Source organism: Colossoma macropomum, unplaced genomic scaffold (assembly GCF_904425465.1).
Source record: "Colossoma macropomum unplaced genomic scaffold, Colossoma_macropomum, whole genome shotgun sequence".
Taxonomy (NCBI): Eukaryota; Metazoa; Chordata; class Actinopteri; order Characiformes; family Serrasalmidae; genus Colossoma; species Colossoma macropomum.
This window is the reverse complement of record NW_023494800.1, coordinates 20,467,385-20,485,619: the sequence shown is the minus strand read 5'-3', so window position 1 is coordinate 20,485,619 and position 18,235 is coordinate 20,467,385. Positions and strand designations below refer to the sequence as shown.

At 38.4% G+C, this 18,235-nt stretch overlaps 1 protein-coding gene across 2 annotated transcripts in view; it reads right to left on the bottom strand.

The window, feature by feature from the left end:
• The window catches only part of gria1b (glutamate receptor, ionotropic, AMPA 1b), an 87,100-nt gene that overhangs the window by 60,857 nt on the left and 8,008 nt on the right, over positions 1–18,235 (bottom strand). For both annotated transcript variants that reach the window (XM_036587952.1, XM_036587953.1), the window contains exon 3: positions 9,765–10,004. In XM_036587952.1, the coding sequence (XP_036443845.1) occupies positions 9,765–10,004 (240 nt within the window). The remainder of the gene's footprint in view (positions 1–9,764; positions 10,005–18,235) is intronic.

Here is an 18,235-nt window from a genome sequence, read left to right as displayed (position 1 = left end):
TTTTTTTGTGGATGACGAAGACAAAGCCTTCAAATACTAAATAGAGAATCAAATACCACTGTAACAAAGGTGTACTTTTTAAGTACATTCAGATATAAACCCTTTCTTAAATGCTTATAATTTGGTTCTAAGACAAATATTTATGTCTATGTAAGAAGATTATGTAGAAAATCTGCAAGCCTGTTTGAAAAGCATCTCAGTAGCTCCACATGAAGCATCTCAGGAGCTACTTGGGAGAAGCTGCTTGAGAGAATGCCAAGAGGGAGTGAAACTGCATCAAGGCAAAGAGGGGCTTTGAAGGGACTTTGAAGAAAGCAAATTTTTGCTTCATGGCCACATAATAATTCCACATGTGTTACGTCTTTACTGTTATTCTAACCTGGAAAACCATTAAAAATACTGAAACTCCTTTTCTTCCAAACTTTGGCTAGTACTTTATTTTTTTCACAGAATAACGTAGCTCTTGGCAAAAGAAACTGAAGCCACATGACCTTAGCTGACTATTCGGCTAGTTTCCTCAAGAAATTCTGGCTGAACATTTGTACATGTCAGACGTCATGCTGAGAAGTTGATTGGGACTTCAGAGCACCGCAGTTTCTGTCTCACACAGCGGCACAGGTGCATCAGAAAAACGAACCTTGCTTCAAATCAGCTAGGTTTACCACCAAGTCGCTAAATGAACTGTTTGTTCTTGATCCATTCTGGTTAGGCAGCTGATGGCTCGCTGCAGACGGGGGGAAAGCTAATGAGAGAACGAACCGCTGATTGTTCTTCAAACAGGAGTTATTTCCCCACCATGACAGCTTGTCTTCCGTGTAGCCGACACACTGCTATAATTAGGTTTATTAAAAGGGCCCCCCTCTCCTATTTCGCCTCAGTCTGCTTTGATTTTCAGGTAAGTGCTTTCCGCTCGGCCCAGGAAGATCAACTTTGACTACAAAGGGGTACAAAAATACATGCAAGTCACTTGAAATGTTTCCATTTCTTTTCAGTAGACTATTTCCTGCAATCAGCCTGGCTGCTTATTTCAAATGGGTGATTTTTAAATCACAATTTGGAGTTTTATAATCAATTAAAAGCTCAAAGTGTTAGATTATGCAAAGGGAGATATCTTTTTAATTGGAAAAAGTCACTCTCAGTGTTAGGAGGACGTTTTGACAAGAATAAAAAGAAAATTTAAAAAAAAAATGTTTTTTTTAAGAGCATTTCCTTTAACAGTGCTTTCCACTCGTAAGTTCAGTATGGTTACTAATCCGAATTTATAACTATCAAACCCCTCATCAAGTACCTGTGTCTGCATTTCCCACTGTACAACAGTACCTGTCAATACAGTTGGGGTTCTCTGAAGGCTGTGCTGTGGTCACATGATTTCACATGCGACATTACTGTTAACAATAGACTCATGCATTAACAGCAACAATGGAGGGGCTTGAAGTTTTGATTTCCTTGATTTCCCTAGTTTTACTTGAGTTACAGACGTTGATTCTATAGACAGTTTATTTTGTTTAAAGGTTGGTTCTGCGTTTTTGACCAGTCACTAATCTGCATTATATCTGGCTTCATCTATACGTTTCAGTACGCTGGCAAAAAGAATAACCAAATTCAGCATAGGTACTCAAGTATGGCACAGGTCACTGCGCAGTGTAAATGACAACATAATGTGTGATCACGGATTTGCAACCATACCATGCAGTGCCATATGTGCTAGTCCTGCACTTACATGATGTAGAAAACTAAAAATCTGAGAACAAAGAAATGCTTGGCCATTGTCAACAACACTGATGGCAGATCAACGCTCCAATTCCTGAGGTGATCTGTGAATACTACAGACCCTGTTGACTAAACTGGCTGCCCACACAGCGCAGTTTTGTTCCTTTTTATAGTTCACAGACAAGTCACACTGTGTCCAAAATCACATAGATCATATTGAGTCTGTGTGGCATTAATTAAGACCTGGCTGCGGTTTGAGTGGGCTGAGAGAAGCTTTGGGGACGTATTAATGAAAAGGATTTGTGCTTATTGGTGTATATTGAGTTTCAGTGTGTATTAGCAATTTCAGCTTCACCATGCTAGTTCTAAATTAAAGAAGGAAAGTTTAGACTCTAAACATGTCTTGGCTGATCAACTTCATCTGGGATAAGTAGAAGATTGTGTAAATTAGATTTTTTGACCAGACCTTTTCTTTAAACGTAGGTACCACACTTATATTTATAAGTAGAAAAGGAGTTGTTTCATTAGGATTTACATTTTATGAAGTAATTGTTGTGTTGTAATTGTTTCTAGAAGTAACTGTTGTGCATACAGTCTTGTTTTGTAGAAAGAACAAGTAGACTTTACACATTTGCCATGTATTTTTCATTTTGTAATACTGAGATAAAAGTGCAAGATATAGAATGTAAGATACAGTAATGTAATACAGTATATAAACATAAATGCAAATCATTACATAACTAAATACATAATTACATGCAATATTACAAAAAAACAACTAGACTTCTAAGGGTTAACACCACACTGAACCACACTGATGTAAGCTGTATACAATAAGATTATCTGTTATCAAACCGGTCATTTTGCATGTTAAATATGCTGTGAGCACTTGCTGGCTACACTGATTGACTTCAAAAAGGAAATTCATGGAGTTCTGACTGAATCAGCCGAGTTTGCTGACAGACTCTGTCTTGAAGCAATGGGATCAAAGGCTCTGCACTCCAACTCTGCAATTGTCCCATGCTCTTTAATGTTAAGCTAACTGGTCAATATGAAGGACATGCTAAATGCAGCAGAATTTCAACTTCAAAGCAACAGCAAGAGTCAAATTCTACCTGAGGCAGAGTGCATCGCACCTTCAAAGCAGACAGCAGATCAATACCGGCACCTGCAGTATCCTCAGAGCAGTGTTTGTAAGCACTGCCATCTAAGCAGCCCAAACACCGGGAATACAAACAAGCCAGCCAATCAGACATGGCTCCCCGGCCACTGACCTCGTGGCTGCTGAAATATGAGGGCATGCAAGCCTGAGACATAAATCTGTCCTGTCTGGCGCCCATGATCAACCATCTCCATGCGCAATTTATAAACTTGACCTTAACTGACTATTACAGAGACTAAATTGATAAGCAAATTTATGCAAAGAGATGGTTTTGCATTTATCACTGAGCTTAGACTACAAATCCTATAATGGAAATGAATAATTGGAGTGGTACTAGATCATTGCTGCAGTCATTTTAGGCTGCTAGCAAACTGAGCTTGAACCACTTTACTAGGAAGTTAGAAGAGATGCACTGTTTGCCGAGCTGGTGTCAATAAAAAAGTAGAGAAACAATTGTTTATTTCTGTTTCCGCCATGTATCAGGGACCCCGAGCTGTCCACACTACTGCCACTGATGGGCTAAGCAGTCTACTAATGTTGGCCTTACTGCATTTCATTAGCATAATACATTAACAATGCATATCATTTACTAAAAATGTAGAATTTATATTTAGACAAGGTTGGAAGAGCTGTACAAAACCTACAAAGAGAATGCAGAGGCAAGACTCTGAAACATACACTGAAAAAAGTAATGCGCCGAGTCTACTTGACTCAAATATGTGCATCATTTCCATATGAATAAAATACATCATATTAGTACAAATTTGTCTCTTAGTTTACTTACGTTTGGCAATAACTGTGCTGATATATTTTATTCATGTGGAAATAATATACACATTTGACTTAATTCAATTCAATGAATTATTGTTTTCAGTGCGCTAATAAACAGCCCAAAAGCTTTAAACATATCTTTCACAAGAGCCCAGTTTTGTTTAAATCAACGGGCTGACAACTATGATATGTTGAAAAAACTAAAAGTTGAATAAATATATAATAATGAAGCACTATTGAAACTTCTATATTTTAAAGTTCTCATAACTCCTAAAGTAACTCATAACTAACCCAAATTAAAATGAACATAAATGCCATCCATCATGCCCTTCTCTATAATTTTGCAAACCCATGTGTTACATTTACTCCCACCCCTGTGCATTACAATTCCTCTCAGAGATCATGGACGAAAAAGTTGTCTGTCTTATTGCTTGCAGATATTTGCTCTTAGAAAATCTATCGAGTGGAATCAGTTGGCTTTTGCACACTTATGCATACAATTCAAAAACATCCCTCAACTTGCATGATAAAACCATAGCAAGTTTTATACCATAGCAGTGGACATCATCATGAGGGGAAAACATTACAGTAGCGGCAGCACTGAAGGATGAAAATGTAGACAAAGTCCTCCTTTATAAAATCTCTGATGCAGAGAACTTGTTTGATTGTCTTTATTAACTAGGAAATGTACCTCATTTTTCCATGTAAGACATTGTTCGTTTGGTGGGGTAGGTTTTATTTTAAGAGATGAGCAAGCATCTACAAGCTTTTATTTGTGAACTACCTGCTTGACCATGAAGGTAAGTTATCAATCTCATGACAAGTTACCCTACTAGGTTAGCTAAAGTTAGCTGTCTAATGTTCACTAGAATATAGTCAATGTTGTGCATGGTGGGAAGGTAATGGAATCAGTTATATCCCTGCTGAAAAAGTCCATTAGAAACATCAGGATTGAAATCTGATTGTTTTTCCTTTCTAATGCGAATTGGCCTAATAACATTAGAGACCACTAGGGTCTTGTATGACACATTTATGTCCCAATAGGACATCAATAAATGCATCTGGAATCAGTCCCAGAACACCTGTTAAACCATTAGAATCCTCTACACTGTGATATCAACCCATCAGGTAAAACAGAACATACCATTAGTGACTACTGGACACCACCAGGAACCAACAGAAACATTTAATGGTTTCTTTGGGTTTTTTTCCAGCAGGGACCTCATTGTCTGTTGGTGGTATTATGTGATTAAACTTTGCATTTTTTGTGTTGTTTTGTACAGTGTCTAATGTTGTAAATGACCAGGTCACTGTTCCTATGTAAGCTAACCAACATGACAACGTTTAATTACTTCAGTGTTTAAGCAGTAATATTGAGGCTGAAGTTACACTTTAAATACAGTTTAACAGTTAATCATTTACATGGTTAATAGTGATGACACATTATGTGTCAAGAAAATTGCCCATCTTTTCATTCAAGTCAGCTTCCATGATGCACTTTGGACTCACATCATCTACAATCATTTAAAAAGTTATTCAAATATGTAGAATATTTACTGTGTTCCAGTATCCCACAGTAACAATCTAAATCTGCTTTCCAACACCAACATCGAAATATAAAACTGGTGAACATGTTGTGCTCTTCAGCACACTCAGTGCCATATTCTCCATATTCTTGTACATTTCCTCATCTTCACGTAGTAACAGATTAATCAGAGACTTGCTAATTAGAGTGGGCTTCTTTGGTTATGCAACAAAACGCCAGAACCAGCCTTGTCAAGTGTTAAAGCACGGAGAGCTGGCCATGACGCCGTTCATTAAAACACTGTGTCCTATCGCGCTTCGAAATGCTTTGCCAGCTTTTTGGCCGTGCTGTTGCACTCTCCTCACCAACCACATTGGAACAGGTCTCGGCAGCTGTGAAATTGCCTCACACCGGCGAGCAAAGCGGCTTTATCGCCCACTGAGCAGCACTAACCTGCAGATAAGGCTGGAGAGTGTGAGAGAGAAAGAGCGAGAGAGACAGAGACAGAGACAGTGAGTGAGAGAGAGAGAGAGAGATGGACGCGGCATGCTATCTGTCTCGCGTTTTAGTGTCGTGTCACGCTCCTGCAGCAGCGCCGATAAGAGAGGAAGCGAAGGGAGATGAGCTAAAGGCTGGGGAGAAGGGGGTTTAGACCAGTGTTGAACTTACCTGAGCGTCACACGTTCACCAAATGTCACGGAAAACACACAAATTCAATTTCCGTTTCCGTCCATATCCGTTTGAGGCCAATTCAGGGTGCTGTTTTTGTTCCCATCACAAAGCTGGCTCTTGTTGTAAGGCGATTTTTCCTGACTGCATTTTCTGGATCTTTGAGGGAGGAGCACTAGCTGTCCAGCATATTACAGTTTAACTCGGGAAACATCTGTGCGGACTGGCAAGTGGACATTTTAGAGCTGTGCTCATTTAATTACCCTCTGTCGCCACATGATGCTCACTCTCCCGTGCCATCAGTTTGAAAAAGAAGTGTCTTGGGCCCCGTAGCCTAAAACTGATATTAGGCCTACTGTTCCCGAGGCACCGAAAATAATAAGACTATAGCAGTATTGCCGAATATATTGTTTTGTTAATAGTTATTGCAATATTGGACTTTGCAGTATTGACATTGCAGAAGGCTGCAATATGCAGATGAGCAATAAATCACATTTAGTTTTTGTTTTTCTGCTGTGAGCATCCTAATCTCAGGTGTTCCAGAAGAGTTTATATGGGTGTTTTGATTAATCCATCAATCATTCCAGTGATCCAACAAATTTTGGCCAAAATGCAGGCCAGTAAGTGTTTAATTATGTCACAGCAGAGGCTCTCTGGTGCACTTTTGATAATGAGCAAGCATATCACACTCTATACACACAATATGCAGCAATATAATCACAATATCGTACTTACTCCATATTGTGCTGTCTTTAGTATAAAGGCCACTACACCTAGAGCCCAGCCCAACAGCATTGCGCAGCATCATGCTCCTCTACGTTGCTACACTACAAAGTTCTTACTGTAGGTTCCCGAAAGTCTCTCATTATGAGTAGCCTCACGTCCTCAACGTCTCGCCCGTTCTTGGTGTGGAGTTCTGGATGCAAACATTAGACATGAAAACCTCTGCTTCAGAGTTTTCAGAGTTCTCCAAAACGTTAGAACCAAGTTAGCTTATCAAGTGATAACTTTAGCCCTCCATGGACCACATACTGAAATAAGCTCAACAAGAAATCAACCAATTTCTTTTTTAGTTCAACTAGATCCACAAAATAGTGTTGTAAGTTTGTTTGTGTTACACAACTTTTTTTGATCTTTGGCATAGGAAAATGTAATCTGTACATGACAATAAAACATAACGGGTAACATTATTTATCAAAGCAAGACTGTAAAGAGCTTGTGTCTTGCACAGAAATGAAAATGGAAACCTTACATTTTTTTTTCTTAAATTAACAAAATTATATTTTAAAATCATTAATTATTGGATTACTGTTTATCCTTATCATTTATAAATGACAGCGGCTCATTGAGAGTTTGACGATTGCAGTTATTACTGTCATTTTGCAATTGTATTTGAACAGAATTGCATAATTACTATACAGTTAGCAGGTAATTCAATTAATAACATTTACATCCTATTTACATTTGGCATTAACTTTTTCTGCTTGTTGTGCTGTGAAGAAATGGCAAAACACTGTAAAAATGATTTTGAATCAAATTCAAATCATAATAAATTTCTCCTCTTCTACTAACAAACATAAATGTTGACTGAAAGTTTAGAATCTACACTTCCAGCAGAAATCATCTGCTTGTTTTAATGAACTATGGGTAAGACAATTAAAATAAAATCACATGTTTTGTTGCAGGTGGTGATAACTGCAACTTCTGATCAGGCCTGTCACAATCGTATTATTTCAGGTTTTTTTTGCCATAAATAATTCCCATAATAATTAACAGTCAAGCTTCAAGTAGTCAAATTGGCTGATCAGCTATCTTTCTTCCTATATGTTGATACTGAAGACAGACACAGCTCAAGGTAAGGTAAACAAACATTACTTACCACAGTCCTCTAAAGGTACTATAACATCAATGAGAACTTTCATTATGACACATCTCAATGAGTACGTTTTCCGTTTCCTTTTATTTACATGCATTTGCCTTAGTCCAACTGATAAAACACAACAAATACATCTATTGCAACATGAACATGTTACAAAGCTAACAACTGATGAAAATAATAGAGGACAGCTTAAATATCTGCAATTGGCTTAAATAACTGTAACCAGGAGATTATGTAATAACTGTGACAGACATCCTTCTAATGGTTAAAAGACTTTGGAGTTACAAGAAGGTCAAATGTACAGAAATGTCAAAAGGGTACTAATCTATATATGACACAAAAAGGTCTGAGTGTAAAAACCATGTGAAATTATGTCCCAATTTGGGTCTGTTGTTGCTGTCAAGGGTTGGACAGAATGTTCGAATAGAATTCATTTTAACACACACACACACACACATACATAAGGAGTTACTTAAAAGGTTCAAAATAGCCCTGAGCCGGAGCACTGCTGTATCTAGGCAACAGTAGAATGGGGGGTTCCAGAGGTGTTTCAACATGAGTGCCACACTACACTCTAACCTTGATCAGTTCAGCGACAGCGAACATTAGGTAGACAAACCCATCAATTAATTATCCCACTGGTGCAGTGGCTCATGAGTAGAGTTTCCTAAACAAACAACCACCCAACACGAAGCATGTTTCATATGCAAATAAAGGATTTACATATTACATAATGTTATTTGTCCTTCTCCTTTCATTGTCTTGCTTTCGCCTTGCAATGTGGTGGAGGGCTTGCCAATCACTGCAGCAGGCATGTATGGAATAGGATCAAGAAATCTCAGAAAGGAGATTTGAGGAATGCAGTGCCTTTCCAACAGCGAATCACAAATCAAGGTGCCTCTCTAAGCTTCAGACTGTAAATCCCTCAGTGCACTGAATGTAGTGAACACAATGAATTGGTAAAACTTCACAAATGAACATCTCGCTGTTTAACAGTTACATTTCTTACTTACATTTAGTTGTATTGTTTAATTTTCAATCATTATTTTAAATAAAACACTACCCCTAATGGATGGAAATTGAGCTACATGTAAAAAAATGTTCGCTTTAAAAGCGCAATAAGCTTTTTACATTTTCTTAATGTGTTCTAATGTTCAATGTTGGTGATACATCATTTTATACATTACACCATAATGATATTTAATAATGTGGGGAAGATTGTTCCATAATAAGATTTCATATTTAATTCAAACTTGCTACTTTTTTACTGATACACCTTTGAATTAAATTGAATTAAATGGATTTCTTCATAAACCTCACCAATTGACTTTACTCAACATGGAAAACAATTGCTTCGCTCCTTCTTGTCACCATTTTAGATTTAGTTGTAGTAATAAATACATCCTTTACAGGTCAATTAAGTTATGGCAAGTTGAGTGAGTAAAGGCAGCGATCTTCCATAAGCCATGTGACTAAATGCAATTACTGGCCTTTACACGCTGGTATCTCATGGTTCCCAATGAGCTGAAACTGAGCTTACTGCACTGGAGGCACTGGAAACGTCAGACTATAGCATAAAGGCCATTACACTCAGAGCCAAGCCCAACAGCACTGCTGAGCATCACATTCCTCCTCGCATATCAACATAACAAAGCTCTCACAGCAGGCTCCAGAAAGCTCCTCATTAAAAATTTGTATAGGATAAATACTGCAAGTCTGAAAAGTTCATAAAACACTCCTTGATCATACCAGCAAAAGAAACTAGCATAGAAACTGTCACATCACCCTAGAATTTGTTTTACTTTCTTGGGCAGGTATAATGATGTGCATTATTCTTGGCCCTGCATAAGATAGCAGTTATGCTATGCTGATATATACCAACTCTATAGAGCAACAAAGAGTAGGGGTCTTTGGAGCAATGCCCTAAAAGAACCATACTTAATTCCCTAAATAACCTTTAAACAAATGGTTCTTCAAAGAATTATTTCTGCAAATTAATATTTTTGAAGTATAAAGAACCTCATGTTGTCTGAGAGGAAACAGGCTACCTGAATCAGAGCTGTACATGTAGACAAACTTGGTCCACTTGTAGTGCTCCACAAGGGCAATCAGGGCATCCTGGAGCTCAGGCCTCAGCTGGATCACAAACTGGTTGTTGGTGTCGATGGGGAAGCTGGGCGTGACAAAGCAGACATGCAGAGCCCCGCAGAATGACATCAGCATGTTCATGGTCTTCCTGTCGTACAGACCAATGATGGCATAGACTCCTTTAGAGAACTGGGAGCAAACTGTGAAAAAGAGCAACAGAAAGTTAGGAAGCCCTGTCCTGGCCATGGTTTAGATACATCATTTGACACCAATTACACATGTTGAAAAAGCAAAAAGTACTTTACTTGAACCCTGCTACATAACATTGTCATAACCATGCCATAAACATGTCATGGCAGATGTCATGATGGTGTATGATAATTTTTACTATGTGCACTCTAGTTATCACATCAATCATTATGCCATCTCTCATGAGAATAGCCAGTAATGGTAACATGTGACTATAATATTACTGAACATAATCTATCATGACAACTCATCACTGCATATGACATGTTTATGGCTTGGTTCTGTCCGTTTTCAATTAAAGTTTTGCTGAAATAAGTTATGGACATTCTATCATTATTTAGCTATTAATCTAAAGGCTTATTATTCAGTATTCAGTATCCGATCCTATGAATTATTCAGTAACTACTATTAAAGTTATATGTTAGGTATGTAGTTATAAGAGTCAGGAACAGAAGCTAGTTTTCATATCCAGGGACATGCAAAGCCCTTTACAGACAAGAATATTTCAAACACAACTCAGTCATCCTGCTCTAATGAATCATGTAACAGCTCCTGAAAGCTAGGCTGGTCAGAGCCAATCATTTCCACAGTACTCCATTCTGATTTTAGTCTAAGGGCTTCCAGACATTAGTGTAGCTGTCAGGGGCAACTCCATCACCAAAACATTCACTTCTTAACAGTTTTACCTTATAGAGAAATTATGAAGGAGTGCTCTAGAATTCAAAGCTTCAGAAAATATCTTTATATATCTTAGTTCTATACAGTTGTATTACACCTTATCTTGATTGAATGAGGGTGCCATATTTGTCATTAACAAGTCTTTAACACCGATTATAGAGGTGTTAAAGTGAGGGACTGGCTAGCTATAATTATAGCTCTTTATTAATCAGTAGCCTATATGTTTAATGATTATGTGATTATTCATATGATTTATGATATAAGCATATGAGATGTGAACTGTTTTTGGTCTGAAAGAAAATTCTTTGCCTCTTTCTGCTCCATATGAGCATTGCTTATCTGCATGTCCATAGGCCTTAAGGTGCCTTCACTCTGACATCAATGTCATGTAAGTTCAAAAGATGTTTTAGAGGACACATCTTCTGTCACAGTATGGGGCTGATAAAAGCAAAATTTTAGGTACACTACTGTGCAAAAGTCAGTGAGTTTTTGCCAGAAAAAGCAAAAAACATATGTTTAACAAAAGCCTTGACAACTATAAACAGAATTTCAAATTTTTCGGTATTTATTTGTCTACTCTTTGCCTTTATTACAGCATCTATTCTTTTCAGGAGACTTGCTTTTAGTTTTTTAAAGAAATCTGCAGGGATATTTTTCCACTCCTCCAAAGTTCAGTCTTAAGAATTTGGTTGCATGTTCTACTTCTTATGATCTAAATGACGGGCTGTGAGGTAGTCAGTCGATTGTTCTGAGAACACCAGCAGTTTCTTTTTCTTTCAGGGACGCAAGAAGGTGTTTTAAGTAGGGGGTGCTGAAATTTTAAACAGCGTATTTGTGACATGACTGAGGATGTTGTGCACGATGATTTGCCTTTTTTTCATTTGATTTTTTTCTTGTTATTTTACATTAAACAGAACATGTCATACAGTGCTATAATGAAGCTAGAGACAACAATATATACATATAACTGACACATCAATCAGCTGATGCACATTGTCTCTTTGCTATCTCGTTCTGGACGAACTGCAAATGAGTTGAGCGGCGACCACTCACATTGTTGATATGTGGCCAATTGTTTCAGCCACAGTCAAACACTGAGATTCAACATTGGAACTCCATCAAGTGGGGGACATTGATTAAACATTTTTAATCTAATACAATTAATCTAATCTAAATCTTATTACTGTATTATTATGGTATTTTTAAGGCAAAACAGCAATATTAGGCTGCTTTGGGGCTCAGAACTAACCTCTAGCCCCTCTTTGCACCTTAACCTGTGACACGGCGCCAAAGCGTCCAGTTTTCAGCTCACTGTAATGAAAATACGGCATTCACTTAAACAATGCAGGGCTAATACGGATTTTAAAATATAGAAATGCCAGCTCCACTCTAAAACAAGCAAACACAGGTCTTTACTATGCTCAAATGATAAGTTCAGAATGTTTTATTGTTGTTATTATTTTTATCATTTGAAATCCTGAAATCAGGGAATGCAGGCTGCAGCCCCCACTTCCCACATCCCTACTTTGTTTGATTTGCAAATGTTCCTTTTTTCATCTATTTGCTGTTCTCAGTAGTGGCTTCTTGACAGCTACACATCTGTTTGAACTGTCTTCTCACAGTGGAAGAATGGGAAGAAACCTGTTTTTTTCAGATTTAAAGTAAAAGTGGAGCTTGATTTTTATCCTCTCTCTTAAAGATGAAAGCTTTAAGTACTGTTTATCTGATGGTGACTGTTTTGAAGATTATTCAAAGAGTCCAATTCCTCGATTTAAAAAAAACGGACCTATATAGCTCCAAAAGGGTTCTGCTATTGTCACAATAGCAAAGCCCCTTTTGGTGCTATATAGAACCAATTTTAAAATAGTTCTGTATAGAACCATATACAACACATTCTCCATCATTTCACCATTCAAAAAACCAATTAATCATGCAAATTACTCTTTGAGTGTTCATGGTTCCATATAGAACCACTGTCTTTACAAAAGAACCTTTTACACCAAGCAGTCGGTTCCAGTCATACAAGATCAGGTTCCTATCTACTTGACTGAGTAAAAACCTGTAAACCCAAAAATGAAAGCTAACATTTCAGAAATATGTTTGAAATCATGGGTAAAATCTAACACAAACTGTATTAATCATTTGTGGCTTTTGGCTCAAACACAAAAAAATTATCTTTCAGGTTGTTGTAGCTAGTAGACGTCCCTGTCTCCACAACTTGGGACGTCTTCCTGCCAATACCAACAAGGCGACTGTCTCTCTTATATTGAATTGTGGTCCTTCTCACAATACAAAAGCCATGCTGACCAATCTATCGCCTTCATTTTTCAGCCAGTCAACTGCCTCCTCCTCTGATAAAGATAAGACATCACGGATTGGTGCCCAACAGGGGACGAGGTATTGACCTATGTCCATTCATAGCATAAAAAGAGTCACATTTTGAGTTGAGGGCAGATGTTTTGGGGCTTCTGCAAGAACATGCTTTCATACTGAAACCCAAACTCTGAGAGACTAATGGGACCCAGGACTCTGCAAGCTGTTTGTATTTTTCAAGTAGATAAGGAGGGAACACAGCAAGTGTGTAGAAAGAAGAGAGAATCTTCACACCACACACTTGAGACTTTTCAGACAAACAGGATGAGCCAGCGTCATTCCTTGCTGCCACATTTTGGATTATTTTTGCTGTATTACTATTTTTCATCATTCAATTTCCCAATTTTTGCAATAGAGAATATAATAACTATCTATCATAACCCAGTAGAGGCAACTGTACCATAATTAGAATGGCACACATAAATAGGACCATTTTCTGAACTGCAAAGAACCATTTGAGGATCTTTGAGGTGTGATGGTTCTATATATAAACATTGTCTTTACAAAAGAACCCTTGAAAATCATCTTTTTTAAGCATATATTTTAGTCTGCGTTATCATTCATTTTAAGTCATTTTTTATTTTTGGCCCAATCAAGATTTCTTACAGCGGATGTAATAGGTTCCTAAAACAAAGCCGAGGCATCACACTTGACCCACTAAGCCCATCATTGTGGCAGAGTGTCTTGTCATTTGCATTGAGCCACGTCCGTTCCCTTGGGCTCAGAGGAATGTGAATGAAGGCTGTGCTACTACAGTGACACATATGAACTCGAAATCTTACCTCCAGGCAAAGCAAACTTTCAAACCAAACCAGAACAGCCCACTGGGAATAGCTTCTCTAGCAGCAAGTCTCTACTATTTCACTCTCCACCCACCACCCTCAGCTCCATTCATACATCATCCTCCATACAAATCAGCAGCATTCTCCCAGCCACTGCACTGATAGCGCAAATTAACAAATGTTCTGTCATTACTTCAAGATACTTATCTTTTTTGCAGGAGATAAAACAGCAGTGCAAGGCTGCACAAAGCCATTATCTGTATCATTTGAAGAGATAACGCTATATTTCCATGCGCAAACCACAGCTTCTTTTTATCAGTCTTTCCTCTTCCAATGTCATATAAAAGAACATGGTTTAACAGATTCCAAAGCAGTGGTGCTTGGAAAGATTGGTAGGGCGTACTTCTAGCAGGGTTGTGTGCTTGTGCGTACGGGGTCGCATGTGCGGTGAAGTCAGACAGGGGAGAAAAACAGCTTTTGGCCTGAGGCGATCTTGCCGATGGTGCGATGTTTGTGACAGCCGGGTCCAGAGGTGAGCTATCCCCTCTGATCTCCAGGCTCCCCTGTGGAGATCTGGGGAAAGCGGGTGCATTGGTTTGCTCTGGGAGCCTGTGCTCTGTTTTTGTGCACCCTGTCTGTAGATACGGTATGGAAAAATGAAGAACTGCATGGATATCTTGAGAGAACCAAACACGTGTATATATTGCATTTAGATATATAGATTTTTACATATAGCGAATTATGCAACAAATTACATTTACATCTGATTTGCATTCTGTTTCGACAGTTTGTGCTTCCAAATTTTCCAGGTTGTTTCAATGTCAAAAAATGACAAGTGTGGCAAAAATATAAAGCATGTTTTTCTTTCAGCAAATGGTGACTGTATACAACAACTTTTCATCAAAATCATATCATAATAAAACATTTCATCAGATGAAATTTTAGAAACCGCATGTTTCAGTGAGCTGTGAGTCAGGAATGAATATCAAATTGCATCATGCTTTTGTTATCATTTGTGGTATCTATGACTTTTAAGTAGGAATGCATGGATCTGGGAATTGTGGGCAGATGCAGAGGTCTGATATTTTCCATGTACTTATTTGCTGAAGCTGATAAATGAACATTGGTAAAATGTAGAAATTGAGACTACATCCACCTAGATTAGCATTACAGACAATTTAACATTTATTTCCGGAGTACAATAAATATGTCATCAAATACTGTTTTGAAATATTGGCGGAATATAAACATCTGTCCAATGCCAATATGATTTTGATGTCATTTTATATCCCTGCTTCTAGAGGCAAAGTACCATTTACCTGAAAAATGTTGATGAAGGATTGAAATAACAGGAAGAATGCCTATTAAAGGTTTGCACTGGTCCAGCACAAGCATTTAACACTTACAGATATTCTGTAGTGAAGACCTGGATTTTGCAAACATTAAAATTCACATATAAATAGTATAACTAATGCTACCGTTTGCCCCAAGCAGGGTGAAAATTAACCACATTCTGGTACAGTCTGCAGAATCCTAGAGATTTTACAGACTGTACTTTGAATAACCCATGAGAAGCAAATCAAAATCAGCAAAGAATGGTGAAATTGGTTGAAATAGACCAGAAAGCCTTAGGGCTGTGATAGTGGTTGACAATGCAAGAGCAGAGCAAGTGGCTGGCTGTGCTGTTTATATAATCAGCATGGATATTTTGTTAAGTGGAACTGTATTTGTTTCTGCTTAAGACTGTATTGGAAACCTTTGGATTACACCTCCAGATTAAATTGGAGATTTCCAGTCACAAGATAGTTGTACTTTTTGTTCTACTTTTGCTAACTGCATTCTCATGGTAAAATAAGAGCTAGCTAACAAACTAGCATAATTTACCACAGACTAGCAGTGAACTAGCTTTGTTTACTGCATCTAGCTAGCTACAGTAACCAGCACTGTGGGCTTCAGAAGATGCTAATTATGACAGCTAGCACTGGTAACTGGTCAACAAATTCTCCAAAATTAATTTGTGTCATGTCACATAGTTTATGAACCACATACAAGCTGTATCAGATAAATTTCTGTTATTTCCACCCACAACAGTCTCTTTGTTATCTATCATGCCATGTACAGTGTTGATGTGTTTGAAATGCAGTTAAGCCAAGTTACTAAAGCTAACCATCTCATTGATCTCATGATATCAGTTAAGGGCAGAGGTCATCTGGCCCCTCAGAGAAATACATCATGAGATAAACATGCCTGATTTCTCACTCTAAATCCTCAGCTGCCTCCATGATCCCCTCAGGACAGGTTCTTTTTCCTAGTAGCCAACCACATCAGGCTAATGAGATTCCTGTCATACGCAATCAACAATGAAGCGCCCCGAGCCAACCTATGCCGCAAGAGCCAAACACAGCCCTCACTGTCTGACAGGGCTTTATTTTGAAATCCTCTGAGAGCTGGAAGTTCTTGCTAAAGGCCATGCAGCTGATCCAAGAGTGACGATATCAGATTATGACCTGTATTATGAGGACAGAGAGCAAGCCCCACAGTCAGGATACCCCTTTACATCAGGACACATTTTCTCTCTGAAGTCTTTCGTCACTTGTTGAGTTCACCTTTGCAGTTAGCAAGCAGGTAACACCTCCTCAGTACTCTTCAGATGAGCCATGTAATCCTAAGAGAGGACCCACAAAGCGCTGTTTGTTCTGAGCCTTGGTCTGACGTAAGCTGACTCAATGGGTCCCTTTGGAGCCTTGCTGATTGACATGCTACGGACATTTGGCCTGGCTGCCTGTCAGGGCGATAAAGGGACTGATATGTGGAGAAACGAGGGCCGACAGGGCCTGATCAGATGAATGCCCTGAACAGGCTGTCATAAAGCCTTACGCCACTGCAGGTGCCTTGTCTATGCAGGCCAGGATATCCTTCACATGATTCATATCGGAAAGATAAATCTGAATCACAATGCACAATGTGAGTCTGTCAGTAAGAATCAAAATGACAAGTCAGAAAGGGCTGATGTGTTAAAATTGTAATAAAATGCCAGCATCACCACATTTTCAGCAGCTCTATTCACCTAAAAACGTTCTTAAGAGTTTGATATTGTTTGATATTTGAGTTATTTACAACGATTTCTACTCAGACGTGGCTGTTTTCCAAAATTAACAAGCCAGCACAATTAACTGACTGAATCACAAAAACAATTTGTTCACGTACAGTTCCTAATTTTCAAGAAGAACATTAGCCAATTTTTGTAGTATCCACTCAACCAAAAGGCAGAGTCCTTCTCAGGCAAGGCAGGCATTAAGATGAGATATGAGTCGACAAAAGTCTTAACAAAACAAGTGCTTTTAAATGTCACAAGAAAATGTTAAGTGTGGGATGAGTTTCATAGCAAGTCATAGTAATTGAAGCACACAGCAATATAACAACAATGTGATATTAGGTGCAGCTCTAATTAACAGCTTTCAGCAATTACCATTTGCTCTGTATCTTGTTTGGCTTGACAATTCCTGAGGGTTCTCAGGAGGATGTAGCATCAATGTTCTGTGAGACAGTACACTGTTGTAGATGTCAATTATCAGTCCAACAGCAGCATACAATCCACTCTCATAGAATAAAAGGCACCTTCTTTAGTAGTATGTTTGTGTTTTCACACTCAAAACCAGGGACATTATTGGTATACGTTGTTGGGCTTTGTGTCACATAGACATACTAGGGGGCAGGGCCTCAAGGGAAAAAGAGCAATGTAAATTTACTTTACAGCATACTGTAATCACCCTTATCAAGAGAGACAGTGTAATTATGTTGCAGATAACCAAACATAGAGTTTTTTTTCACAAGACTGCCAAAATATTATCTTTACTGCCCAAACAGTACTTGGAAACATATAATGCAATGTTACCCACTACGCTACTTGATGGTTATGCACCTTAGAATTGTAACTCTTTTTCAGAGCGCCAGAGAGCCTGGCATAAATCCAAGTTTTTTACAATAACAAACTTTGTTTAGCCATATAATACAATGTTACATTTTATTTAATAGATTATAAGTGCTTTCCTGACGGAATTTCCAGCACTGAGATGGTGCATGTAACAGGTCAGGGTTTCTGCAGAGAAATTTCCGCAGGCACCAGCACTGTACCAGACTGAAACATGTCATGAAGAATGGCTATATAAAGGACAATTATTATACATGCTGACCAAAAGGCGTTTGTCATGTCTGAGGGCAAAAGGACAGAGGCTCAAGCACCCCCTAGGGTCTACCGGTACACGTGCCTGTTCGAACATACAGCCTTTTACTGGGATGCACACATCCACATTTGCCAGGAAAGTTTCATTACACTGGCTGTGATGTCC